Consider the following 13981-nt stretch of genomic DNA (forward strand, 5'->3'; position numbering starts at 1 on the left):
TCCATGTTACTTTTTTTTAATGGTTTTCAGAACCATTGCTGGTGGGTTTTTTTCCTCTCCCCTTCCCCCCCACCCCGTTGTCTGCTCTCTGTGTCCATTCGCTATGTGTCCTTCTTTGTCTGCTTATATTCTTGTCAGTGGCACGGGAATCTGTGTTTCTTTTTGTTGCATCATCTTGCTGTGTCAACTCTCCGCATGTGCAGCCCCACTCCTGGGCAGGCCGGACTTTTTTTCGCACTGGGCGACTCTCCTTACAGGGCACACTCCCTGCACGTGGGGCTCCTCTATGTGGGGGACACCCCTGCGTGGCATGGCATTGCTTGCATGCATCAGCACTGTGCGTGGGCCAGCTCATCACATGGGTTAGGAGGCCCTGGGTTTGAACCCTGGACCTCCCATGTGGTAGGTGGACACTCTATCCACTGAGCCAAATCTGCTTCCCTCCATGTTACATTTTTTTTGTCTTTATTTTTTTAATATTACATTTAAAAAATACGAGGTACCCATATACCCCCCACCCGCCTCACCCCACTCCTCCCCCCATAACAACAATCTCCTCCATCATCATGAGACATTCATTGCATTTGGTGAATACACCTCTGAGCACCACTGCACCTCATGGTCAGTGGTCCACATCATAGTCCACACTCTCCCACATTCCACCCAGTGGGCCATGGGAGGACATACAATGTTTGGTAACTGTCCCTACAGCATCACCCAGGACAACTCCAAGTCCCAAAAATGCCTCCACATCTCATCTCTTCCTCCCATTCCCTACCCCCAGCAGCCACCATGGCCACTTTCTCCACACCAATGCCACATTTTCTTCGATTACTAATCACAATAGTTCATGAATAGATTATAAGTCACTCTAATCCGTACTCTATTCCTCCATCCTATGGACCTTGGAATGGTTGTGTCCATTTCACATCTGTAACAAGAGGGGGCTTAGATTCCACATGGATGCTGGATGCAATCCTCCTGCTTTCAGTTGCAGGCACTCTTGGCTCCATTCCTTCTAGTTATATACATGACTTTAGACTTTCCCTTTCAACCACTGTCATACCCATATAATAGCTCTGCTAGTTATAAGCACATCATGTGCTTTCAACATTTCTATTCATTTCCAAAGATTTATAACTTTTTTTTTTTAACCAATTCTGCACAGATTAACCCTCAGCTTTCCATTTTCTATCCTCATTCTATTTTCTGGTGACTTATATTCTAATTGTTAATTCCATGAGTTTACATAATATATGTCATTCATAATAGCGCAATCATTCAGTTATTTGTTCTTTTGTGTCTGGTTTGCTTCACTCAACATAAAGTCCTCCAGGTTCATCCATGTTGTTATATGCTTCAACGACTTCATTTCTTCCTACAGCTGCATAATATTCCATTTTATGTATATACCACAATTTGTTTGTCCATTCCTCATTTGATGGACTCCTGGGCTGTTTCCAACTTTTGGCAATGGTGAATTAGCGCTGCTGAAACATTGATGTACAGATGTCTATTCGTGTCACTGCTCTCAGTTCTGGGTATATACCTAGTAATGGTATTGTCAGGTCCCATGGCAAGTCTATATTCAACTTCCTTAGGAACAGCCAAATGGTCCTCCACTATGGCTGTACCATTCTATATTCTTGCCAACAGTAAATAAGTGTTCCTATCTCTCCACATCCTCTCTAACATTTACAGTTCCAAGTTTTTAAATACTGAAATGATATCTCATTTTAGAATTGATTTGCATTTCCCTAATCGCTAGTGATATTGAACATTTTTTATGTGTTTGGGTTTTTTTTGCCATTTGTATTTCTTCTTCAGACAATTGTCTTTTCAAGTCTTTTGTTCATTTTTAAATCGGGTTGTCTTTTTATTGTTGCAGAATCTCTTTATATCATGGATATTAAACCCTTACTAGATACATGATTTCCAAATACTTTCTCCCATTGTGTTGGCTGCCTTTTCACCCTTTTGATAAGGTCCTTTGTGGTGCAAAAGTGTTTAATTTTGAGGAAGTCCCATTTATGTACTTTTTCTTTTGTTCCTCATGCTTTGGGTGTAAGGTTTAAGAAATGAGCGCCTACCACAAGATCTTGAAGATGTTTTCCTACATTTTCTTCTAGGAGTTTTAAGGTTAATTTTATATTTAGGTCCTTGATCCACTTTGAGTTAATTTTTGTATAAGGTGGGAGACAGGGGTCCTGTTTCTTTCTTTTGGATATGGATATCCTGTTCTAGCACCATTTAGTAGACTGTTCTGGCTCAGCTGTGAGGGCTTCACAGCATTGTCAAAAATCACTTGATTGTAGATATGAGGGTCTGAGGTTTTTTTAAAAATTCATAATGTTTTATTTCTCCCTCCCCCCATTGCCTGCTCTCTGTGTCCATTCGCTGTGTGTTCTGTGTTTGCTTGCATTCTTGTCAGATAGCACTGGAAATCTGTGTCTCTTTTTGTTGCGTTACCTTGCTTTGTCAGTTCTCAGTGTGTGCGGTGCCATACCTGGGCAGGCTGCACTTTCTTTTGCACTGGGCAGCTCTCCTTTCGGGGTGCACTCCTTGCGCGGGGGGCTCCCCTACGCGGGGGGGCACCCCTGTGTGGCAGGGCACTCCTTGCACACATCAGCACTGTGCGTGGGTCAGCTCCACACAGGTCAAGGAGGCCCAGGGTTTGAACTGCGGACCTCACATGTGGTAGGCAGACGCCCTATCCACTGGGCCAAGTCTGCTTCCCTGTGAAGGACAATTTTGATGGATAAAGAATTCTTGGCTGGTAGTTTTTCTCTTTCAGTATCCTAATTGTATCTTATCACTGACTTCTCACCTCCATGGTTTCTGATAAAAAATCCACACTAAGTCTTTCTGGGTGTCCCTTGTATGTGATGGTTTGCTTTTCCCTTGCTGCTCTCAAAATTTTCTTTTTATTGTTGACATCTGACATTCTGAGTTGTCTTGGAGTAGGTCTATTAGGATTTATTCTGATTGGGGTATGTTATGCTTCTGGGACAGGTAACGTTATTTCTTGGGTGAGAGTTGGGAAATTTTCAGTCATTATTTCCTTTAATACTCTTTCTGCCCTTTCCCCTTCTCTTCTCCTTCTGGAACTCCTTTGAAACTTACGTTGTTGCATTTTGTGTTATCATTCAACTCCCTAAGCCCTGTCCAATTTTTTCCATTCTTTTCCACCTTTGTTTTTCTCTCTCTTCAATTTCAGCTATTCTAATCATCTGAGTCATTTACTATTTTTTCTATCATTTTGAGACTTCTGTTGTATGTCTCTAACATGATTTTAATCTCATATATTTTATCTTTTATTCCTATAAGCTGTTATTTTTCTATTCTTTTCAAATTCTTTTTGTTTGCCTAGTGTCTTCTTTATGTCCTTTATCTCTTAAGCCATATTACCTTTTTAACTCATTAATTTCTCAAAATCTATATGACTCTTGTTGATTAGTTGTCTCAAATTCTGCATCTCATCTGGGGCTTTGACATATTCCTTTGCTTGAGCCATTTCTTCCATTTTCTTAGTATGGTTTGTAATTTTTTGCCGCTGTCTAGACATCTGATTATGAGTTTACTCAGATGCAGTTTCTCTCACATCGGGATGTAATGGCAGGAGGCTGTGTTAACTGCTGTTCTTGGATTCTTGGTTCACCCTGTTCTGGGTCTTTAGGATTACTCCTGTTAGTTGCTCACATCTGGTCCCTGGACCCATAATGGGTTGCCGACCTCCTTCCAAGGGCCTTGGGGAAAGAGGCTGTAAGGCCCAAAAAGCCTCTCTTACATGTTTACTTTTTAAAAATTGTTGTTGGATTTTGTTTTTTGAGGTACCAGGGCCCAGGGAATGAACCCAGGACCTCATATGTGGAAGACAGTGCTCAGCCACTGAGCTGTATCAGCTTCCCTAAGTTGGGTTTTTTTTTTGTTTTGTTTGTTTTTTCAGGAGGTACTGGGAACCAAACCCGGGACCTCACATGTGGGAGTCAGGAGCTCAAATGCTTGAGTCACATCTGCTTCCACTTATTTAATTTTAATTTCCTCACATGCACTTCCTTGGTCAGCTGGCAGATGGCACTCCTCAGAAGCCCTCTAAGTTCAAAGCCTGATGGGAATGTGTTCTGCAAAATGGACCAGATCAATGTGATAGATGATCCTGCCTGATGGCTCAGAGCCTCATAATTCAAACTTTCTCAGAGGTTGTTCTCCAACCTTTGCTGGTAGCCCCTTCTCTTTTCACAGGTAGGAAATAATTCCACTCCCCTCTGTGTTCTCAACGACCAGTCCCAGTGAGTAGGGAGAGTGACTGAGAGGGTCGGCTCTCTTTAGTTCCATGCTGGCTCCCAAGACAAACACACCATTCCTGGCACAGCCCCACCATTCCTGGAAGGGTTCCTGAGACACAGCAGACCAAATCCGTGGGTCAAAAGCTGAGTTACCCTTAGACTGAGTCCCTCTAGTTTCCTGGGGAGGTGGATCTCTGCGGCCCCCTTTGTCTATAGCTGCCAGCTCGGAGGCCTGAGAATGTGACATTGTCTATAGGGTGGGGGAGGGCAATAACAGCTGCAGCGGCAGGTTAACTCACAGTTTTGCCATCGAGAGTCTTTCCTTTGCCCTTCTCTCTTCTGAGTGATGTCCAGCCTTCCCCTCGTGTCCTAAACCCTAAAACCTATTTTTCCAGGCCGTTTCTGCCTGTCCTCTAGCTATTTTTCTAGGACAGGAAAGAGTCCCATGTCTTTCTAGTCTGCCACCTTTTCAGAAGTCAAGTCAAGTTCTACTATTTCCTTCTACCTCTCTTCTTATTTGATGACCTGGTTTCCCATTTCAATGAGAAAACTGAAGCAAGCAGAAGAAAATTTTCACAAGCACCCACTACTGCATCTACACAGCAACTATGCCCACTTACTCCACCTTCTGTTACTCTGAAGAACTGTGCTCCTAGCTAAAGCCAACCCCACAATTACAAATTATTTCTCATTCCCTCTTGCCTACAGCAGTTCTCTCACTCCCTCTCCTATATCATCTTCCTCCCTATCTAGTGGATCATTTTCATACATTTTCACATACAAACATGTTGTTTCTCTGTTCTTTAAAAAGTAAAACAATTTCTTTTCCCTCTAGCATCCAAGAAATCCTTAACATGAAAATCTCCTTGAAAGAGTTTTATTCTTGCTACCTCCACTTCTACCTTCCACTCTTTCAGTCTCTATTCCAATAAGGCTTTTGACTTCCTATTAATATAACATTCCCTATCAAGGTCACCAAGGACTTCCACATTGCTAAATCCACTCATCCACTCTCAGACTCACCCGAGTTGAGCCGTCAGCAGCATCTGACGTAGTTAACCATCTCTTCCTTGAAATACCTGCTTCCCCTGGCTTCCAGGGCACTACCCTCTGTTAGTGCTCCTCCTATCTCAGTGGCTTTTCACCCTGCCGACTCCCATAGTAGAGTGCCGTCTCAGGGCTCAGTCTTTGGACTTTTTCTCTTCTCTTTCTATGCTCAGTCTCTTGGTGATCTTGTCCAGTCTCACTGTTATACAAGCTACAGGCTGATGGTGTCCAGAACTTTGACTTTTAAAGCTAACTTAAAACATGATGGTTTCATGTGGATGGCTAACAGGCATCTCAAACTTACATGTCCCAAGCTGAGCTCCTAATAACCTTATAATGTCTTCTCATCTTAGAATAAAAACCAAAATTCTTCAATAACCTTTAAGATCCTACATAATGCACACACACCCTTCACCATCTGACTGCTCCATCATTCTGCTCCAACCATACTGGTTTCCTTTAATATTCCAGGCTTGCTCCCACCTCAGGACCTTTTTTCTTATAGTTCCCACTGGTTGGAATGTCTTCCCCCAGATATTCTGGACTTACTTCCTCACTTCTTTCAGAGACTCCTTCTCAGTGAGGACTTCTGAATTAGTCAGGGTTCTCTAGGGAAACAGAATCAACAGGAGAGATCTGTAAATAGTATAAGATTCTGTAAGAGTCTCTCAAGTAACCGTGGGGATGCACAAGTCCAGGTTCCGCAGGAGGCTGCAACCAGGAGCTCCGATGAAAGTCCAATGAAAGTCCTTGATGAGTTTCCGGGAGACATTGCTGTTCAGATGAGCTGGGAAATTCTCTCTGAATGCTGAAATCAGTTTCACTTTTAAGGCATTCAGCTGACTGGATAAAGTATCACTCGTTGCTGACGGCAATCTCCTCAGTTGATTGTAGATGTAACCAGCCATCTATGCAGTAAACTCACTGATAACTGAAGTCCATAAATGTCCTTGTATTACAATTAGCTCAGTGCTTGCTTGACCAAATAACTGGGCAATTAGCTGTCCAAGTGGACATATTAGCCTAACCCTCAGTCTACCCCTTGTCAACTCAGCAACCATATACATTACCTTAAATCGTACACATTAGCCTAACCATCACAACTTCTCTGCCACTCTATCTAAAATTGCAAACCACTCAACAGCCTTGGCCACCATCCCTTCTTATTCTCTTCCTCTGCTCTCTTTTTCTCTTTTGCATCATCTAACACACAACTAAACATATATATTATTTATTTATACTGGATAGTTTCTATTTCTCCCACCATGAGGTAAGCTCCAATAGGACAGGGGTTTTTGTCTGTTTTATTCACTGCTGTATTCCCAGCACCAGAAACAATTCCTAGTGTCAAGATGTTTAGCAAGTGCTGAATAAATATTTGTTGAAAATAAATGAAACACTCAAATTTTAAAATAATTTCAAATAAAATCAATACTAGGTTATCTTTATTAATGGAAGGCAAAGGTCTAAATAATCCTTCAACTGGCATTTTTATTTGGAATGTTTTTGTAGTTACATTTATGTACATATTTTTTTTTCTCCACACTCCCCCCACCCCAACCCCACCCCCGTTGTCTGCTCTCTGTGTCCATTCATTGTGTGTTCTTCTGTGTCCGCCTGTATTCTTGTCAGCGGCACTGGGAATCTGTGTCTCTTTTTTGTGTCATCTTGCTGTGTCACCTCTCAGTGTGTGTGGCACCACTCCCGGGTGGGCTGCGCTTTTTTTGCATGGGGTGGCTCTCCTTATGGGGCGCACTCCTTGTGCGTGGGGCTCCCCTATGTGGGGGATACCCCAGCATGGCACGGCACTCCTTGTGCGCATCAGCACCGCACATAGGCCAACTCCACACGGGTCAAGGAGGCCCTGGGTTTGAACCCTGGACCTCCCATGTGGTAGATGGATGCTCTATAAGTTGAGCCAAATCCACTTCCCTACAGTCATATTTAATGCTTTAGTGCTTCACAAATAGTACTCCAAATGCATTCATTTATTCAACAAATATTCAAACTATTACTGTGAGAGAAATATCTAGAAATGTATATGTCTTCCTATGAATCTACCCGCTTAGTGTTTTCAGTTCTTTACCACACTGTCTCTCAGACTCTTTTGGTATGGACTTTGTAAATACTAACTTACACCTTTCTCTAAGCAGAAAAGTAATTAAATAAATAAATAACTTTAAATTGTCTTCGTTCTGTTGGGCCATAAGTAAATAATGAAGACTCTAAAAATTTTAAAGATGTATGTAAATGGTAGGTTGATATCTGGAATTTGTTTTTTAAAACTCCACAAGAAAAAGAAGGGTTGTTGGCATAACATTGAGTATAATTAACAGCATTGAAATACATAACTAACTGGGGCTAAAAGCAGAAATGCTAAGTTATATATATGGTAACAGAATAAAAATTACAAAGAAAAAAATCATGGAACTGCACTCTACAATGAACCCTAAGTTAAAACATGGACTATAGTTAATAGTACAATTATAAAAATGTGCTTTCATTAGTTGTAACAAATGTACCACACCAATGCAAGGTGTCAAGAACAGGGTAGTATATGAGAATCCTGTATTTTATGCATGATGGTTCTGTAAACCCATGAATTCTCTAATTTTTTTTTTCTAAAAAGTGTTGTTTGTAGGACAGGAGAATAAACAAGACTGGTAGAAAATCAATGGTTATTAAATCTATATGATGGTCCATGAAGGTTCATTCTACTATTTTCTTTCCTTAAGTATGTGCCTGAAATTTCCCGTAATAAAAAGAAAATAAATAAATACATGCACAAAAAAATTAGGTCTGCTGGAAAAGTCCCGATCTTTGGGGGGTGAGGACAACTTGAATAGAAATGTAGGAGAAATATTTAGCTCAGATATATTCATAATCCTTCAGATGATTATAAATAGAACCATCATTTTTATAACCTTTTTGTAGAACAATTTGGCTATGCTTATCGAAAACCCTAAAATATAAATACCTTTAACCAGTCATTCTACTTTTAGGAATTTCCAATGAATTTATAATTTCCCAAGACATACAGATCAATTTATTTACAAGGATATTGGAGAGTTGCTTATGATAGTTTAAAAAAGGCAGTATTCTAAATAGTCAATGATCAAGGAAAAGGAATGGTTAAATAAATCTTGTCAAAGCGATAGTGGAGAATACCATGTAATCATTAGAAATAACATATAATATCATTTGATAATGGGCAATGGTGAAGAAAAATAGGTTTCAAATGATATTTGATGTAATTTATGTAACATATGTATGTATGTATCTGTCTATCAATACACATATTTAACACACACACACACACACACACACACACACACACCCTGTACCAAGGGCTTGACTAGCTGGGGGCGCTGGGCGCCTTCCTGACTTTCCTATATCGTTTACACTGGATATGTATTATTTTCATAATCAAAGAAAAAGATTAGACCACATATTACTTTAAAAACAAGACAAGACAGAGAAGTAATTATCTCTGAGCGATAAGGTGATGTCTTTTTTTTTTCCTTCTTTTCTGAGTTTTCAGGTTTCGTGCATTTAATGTGTGTTGGTTTTATGTTGAGGGATGAAAAGTTTAAAGGAATTAAATATATATATCACAGGTAAGCAATGTATAAGATATGATAGGATAGACTAAATTTGAGGAAAAGAGTAATGCATATGAACCTGCGACATAAAGATGGCAGAATAACTTTCTGCATACCTGCTTTGGTAGGAGGTGAATAGAGACTTGGTTCTTTTGTAATACCTTCCAGAGAGATGGTTCCTTTCCTATAGCACTATTTTGTGTTCCACTGATAGATGTAGTAGTATCAGTGCCAAACTGTCTTATAAAAGATTACTGCGAAACTCAGGAGAAAATGTGTAAAGTAGAGAAGGTATGGGGAAAAGGGAGCCTTTCATATTTCTTTGGATAAAGATGAAGAAAAACACAACATCTTTCACCTCTTAATTGTCAGTCTGAAATAAACGTAGAGAAATAACTGTTTCTCAAGTTAAAGAGTAAGTATAATTAAACGAAACTCAACCAATAATTAAAGTATATGTTTATACAGAAAAAGTGATAGAAATTAAAAGGCACACAAGTATAAGTCAATCTAGATGGGAGTTACCTTCTTGGGAAATAAGTTTTGTAGGAGAAAAGCAAAAGCAATTATATGATCTATAACACTTTTCTTAATATTGTTCCAAGTGGCTAAGTAAAGGAGCCATTGGGAATATGTTGTTTATGTAACATCTCCTCTTGGAAAAAAATTTAGCATTATTGTATAACAAATCATCCTTTGTGAGCACATTAGCATTATTTTAGGTTAATTCTTCAGCAAGATATCAAATAATATATATATTGGTATATACAAATAAACCTCTCCCTAACCTCTTCCCACTCCACAACAATTCTATGGTTTTTCAAGGCAGGGATTCTAGTCCCCAAGAGCAGTAGACAAAGTATATCTCCCTAGCTCTGAATGATAAGTTAATGACTACAGTTAATGCGTACTCAGAAAAAATAAAGGATTTAAGTAGATTAGTAAATTTCACCATTTTTGCATTTAAATATTCTGAGTATTTTCTTTTACAAAGAAATATATATTATATATAGTGAGTAGTATTTCCTCCTCACTCTTGGATATACCTCCTTTAAATACTAACTTCAAAGAGTATGTAATATTTTCTTGAGCAACTAGCTTACATGACACAAACTATGAGGATTACAGGCAGGCTTATTTCTAAGGGAACTGCATTGACCACTGAACCTCTGCACTAGGAAATTTAAAAAGAACAGTTCCTTTTCCTTCAAATTAAAAACATATAAATGCCCATATTGGGGCAGATTCATGTCTCTAATTCCAGTGTTTAGCACTTTAAAATATTAACAGACTTATTTTTGTGAGAGAGCAAACCTCCATGATAGGATTTCCTTAATAATCCTTCATGACCTACACGTGAATTCACCTTCCCTTTTTTTTAAATAAAAGTTTTAAAATTAATTAATAGATGACATAGAACGTTACATTAAAAAAACATGAGGTTCCCATATAACCCACACCCCACTGCCTCACCCCCATCATTTTAGTAAATTACATTTTTTTGAAGATACATACATCACAAAAAAGGTTACATTATAAAAAACATAAGAGGTTCCCATATACCCTCCATCCCGCCACCCCACTCCTCCCACACCAACAACCTCCCCCATCATTGTCCCTCCGTGAACACATTTTGGAGCACTGCTGCACCACATGGATAATAGTGTACTCTGTAGTTCACACTCTCCCCCGGTACATTCAGTGGGTTATGGCAGGATATATAAAATCCAGCATCCGACCCTGCAATATCATTCAGGACAACTCCAAAGTCCCAAAAATGCCCCCTCATCACATGTCTTCTTCCCACTCCCTGCCCTCAGCAACTACTGTGGCCACTTTCTCTCCATCAATGATACAATTTCTCTTTATGCTCAAACATATTGGGGTAATTTATTATTAAATATACTATGTGGCATGACTATGTGAAGTGTTAGGACTATAGAACAGAACTCACAGTCTGGAGAGGGGTCACAAACAGTGAATGTATTAAGTCAACAAATACAACATACGTAACAAATTTTAATAACTGATGAAGGAAAAGAACAGAGTGCTTGGAAAATTACAGGATAATAGGTTCTGCAAATTTGGTGATATGATTGAATTCATTTATTGGACACCAACAAAATAATTTTTCAGTTCTTACCATGTGCCAGGCACTGTTGCTGGTGCTAGGAATACAGCAATGAACAAAACTAGCAGAAGTTTCAGCCCTGAAGAAGTTTACACTCTCGTGTTTTGAATGGAATTGTTACAATAAATGGCACTGAAATTAGTTCAGCTGTGATTCTAAGGTTTCTTATACTTTTTTTTTTTCATTTTTCTCTTTGTTCTTATAGTTTCAATTACTTACAAATGTAAGAATCTCCTAAGCAGTTACCATATTATTTAGGGGAATTCAAAAGCAGAAGATTCTCCACCACCAAAATTTTGTTGGTTTTACAGTTAGTAAAAAATATGGGTGTCAAATTTGGAAATTTTCTTTGAGTGGACTCAGAATTTAAATTCAAAATATTTTTAACAAAGCTCTCAGATAATTTTTACTGGCATATTTCCAAACCCTCTATGCTCTGTTTTGGTTCAAGTTTAAACTCTAAACCATCTAAAATTGTCCTCATATCCTATAAGGTAGGAGTTGGGCTAACAAGATTTCCATTATCTCAGGATCGATCGGAAAATAATCTCAAATATCTTTTAGGCAGGAGAGTAACAGCATATTATTACTAATGGTAGCTTATTACTTATTTATCAAAATTGCCTATTTGGGCAAGTCACTTTAGCTTCCAGGATGGTCTCTGCTTTACATATAGCTTTTTCACAAAATTAGAATTCTGTCACTTGCTCTCTACTTGGTTTGTGAATAAATTTACTACTTCTAATTCAATGTAATGGTAAAGTCAACCTAGACAAATATCAGTGAGAAGTTCATTTATTTACAAACCTGGATTTCCACTGCCATTGACAGCATCCCGGTCCTCCTCCTCTTCCTCTTCAGGAAGAGAACTGTCCATTCTTTCCATCTTGCTGACAGATGTAGTTCGTTTTCTTTGGGATTCCGTGTCAAACTCATTATCGAAGAGGACTTGATCAACCGGATCTGGCTGGAAAGGGCTGGGTTCTGCAGGAGGCTTGGGAGTTCCATAGAAGTTTCCTGAAGTGGACAAAAGAGCAGCAGCTGCAAGTACTAATGCTGAGCTGGGTCAGAACAACATGACTTAAGGCACATCTCCTCCGCCTGTCCTGGTACACTGGGGTTTTTGAACATCAACCATCAAAAGGAGACACCTTCTTAAAGGAGGGTGGGGTGGGAGGCCGAAAAAGAGGGAAGAACTAATTACTCACGTGCCCTTCCCCACACTTTATTTAATATTATCTAATATCTTAATGCTATTGGTACTAAAGCCAGCAAGTTGACTTTATGTATGTAGATATTTATTCCTACATGGTGTACTTTACGTGGGTTCTGAATCATAGCCAATGATTTGTTTCCCTTCTGGGAATTTAAATGTATCAGTGCTCTCAGGTAAGACTAACTGGTAGAAAAGGTGGGAGTGAAAGAGAAAACTATAATTTTGCTCTAATGTGTAAACATAATGAATTATTTTGATAAAATGAGGAAACATGCAGGTAGGATAAAGCTAAGAACCAGTTTGTGCAGAAATACAAGCTGTTTATGTAAAGGTAATTAAAAAAATTTTTTTCTAAGCATTCCAATTATTTTATCTGGCAATTTATTGAACAGAGACATTATTAGTGCAATTCAATACTGGCTTACTCTCAGGTAAGCAAGAAGTACTTTAACTTTAATATATTAAATCAGTAGTAAAAATAGTAAATCAGTAGTAAAAATAAATGTTTCAGAATAGAATGAAAGCAAATGAATATCTTAATTTGTCATATATTTCCATTAGGCAGTCAAATACAATAGAAAAATACTCAACAGGTTACATTAACCATTGGTGGCTCCTACTAGTTTTGATCTTATTATCAATCATTTCTCTAATATTATAGAAAGATAAATATGGTTAGGGAGTAAAATACTCATGATATATATATATTTTAAATTACATCTTCAAATCATTTCATTTCTAAAGAAATAATTTTGATGCTCATTCACATAAGGTAAATTATTGAGGTTAATGATCTATTCTTTTTCCTGGAGGATAAAAGTACAGGTTGTTCACCATAATACTTAGGCAAATGCACACTTTGAGGGGGAAACCATTATTTAGAAATTTTACTTTCAGCAGTAACTGTCATTGAAATATTAAGACAAAACAATGAAATAAATCTAAAAAACTTGGTAATTACATTCTGCGTCTCCCTACTCATCTGTTCCCTTGCTTCCAAAGACGTATGAAATGGAGTTATTCCTTTCAAGTGGATGCAAAGATTCTTATTAAAACAGACTAAGAGAATCTCTGCAAACATTCTGGAAAACAGAAAAGCAAGGAACCAATGAAAAAGTCAGTTAACACTTCTCTAAGGCAGAGGGCACAAAAGTCCTCTGAAGAGAGGTTTGCTGGAGGACAGGGTGTTCTAGGATCTCAAGGTTTGCTGCAGTATGACCAATAACCACACTTTATACCACAGTAAAAATTAAAGGTCCACTTTTTAAAGGAGGGTAATAGTGTTACTAGAAACACAGAAACATAATTTATGTGAATTCTTAATTATTCATAACCATTGACAAGATTTGAGGACTTCATACTAAATTCTGGCAAAATTTCCTAAATTTTAAGAAAAAAATTATTGGGCTTAGATTAAGAAAGAAAAAGAGCCTTATCTATAAATAACTTAGATCTACTTTTCTTTTCTTTTTTTTTTTTAAATCTTCAATCATTTTATGATCCCAAAAGATTACATAAACTTTTTTAGATTTTAACTACGATGATTTGAAAACCTATAAGATTGCAGAGTGGGTATAGCTCAGTGTTGAGTGCTTAGATCTACTTTTCTTGAGTTGTTGATAAATGTCAAGCTTTCAGGTACAACAAGATATTCCAAGGTTTGTGAACATTGACTATAGTTACTATCAAAATAAAACCA

The 13981-nt window shown here is 38.3% G+C and overlaps 1 protein-coding gene across 3 annotated transcripts in view; it reads right to left on the minus strand.

Moving 5' to 3' along the window:
* MAGI3 (membrane associated guanylate kinase, WW and PDZ domain containing 3) overlaps positions 1-13981 on the minus strand; it is a 306230-nt gene that overhangs the window by 72365 nt on the left and 219884 nt on the right. For all 3 annotated transcript variants that reach the window (XM_071217190.1, XM_058303015.2, XM_058303014.2), the window contains exon 4: positions 11874-12083. In XM_071217190.1, coding sequence (XP_071073291.1) covers positions 11874-12083 — 210 coding nt within the window. The remainder of the gene's footprint in view (positions 1-11873; positions 12084-13981) is intronic.

This window comes from Dasypus novemcinctus, chromosome 9, assembly GCF_030445035.2.
Source record: "Dasypus novemcinctus isolate mDasNov1 chromosome 9, mDasNov1.1.hap2, whole genome shotgun sequence".
Classification (NCBI taxonomy): Eukaryota; Metazoa; Chordata; class Mammalia; order Cingulata; family Dasypodidae; genus Dasypus; species Dasypus novemcinctus.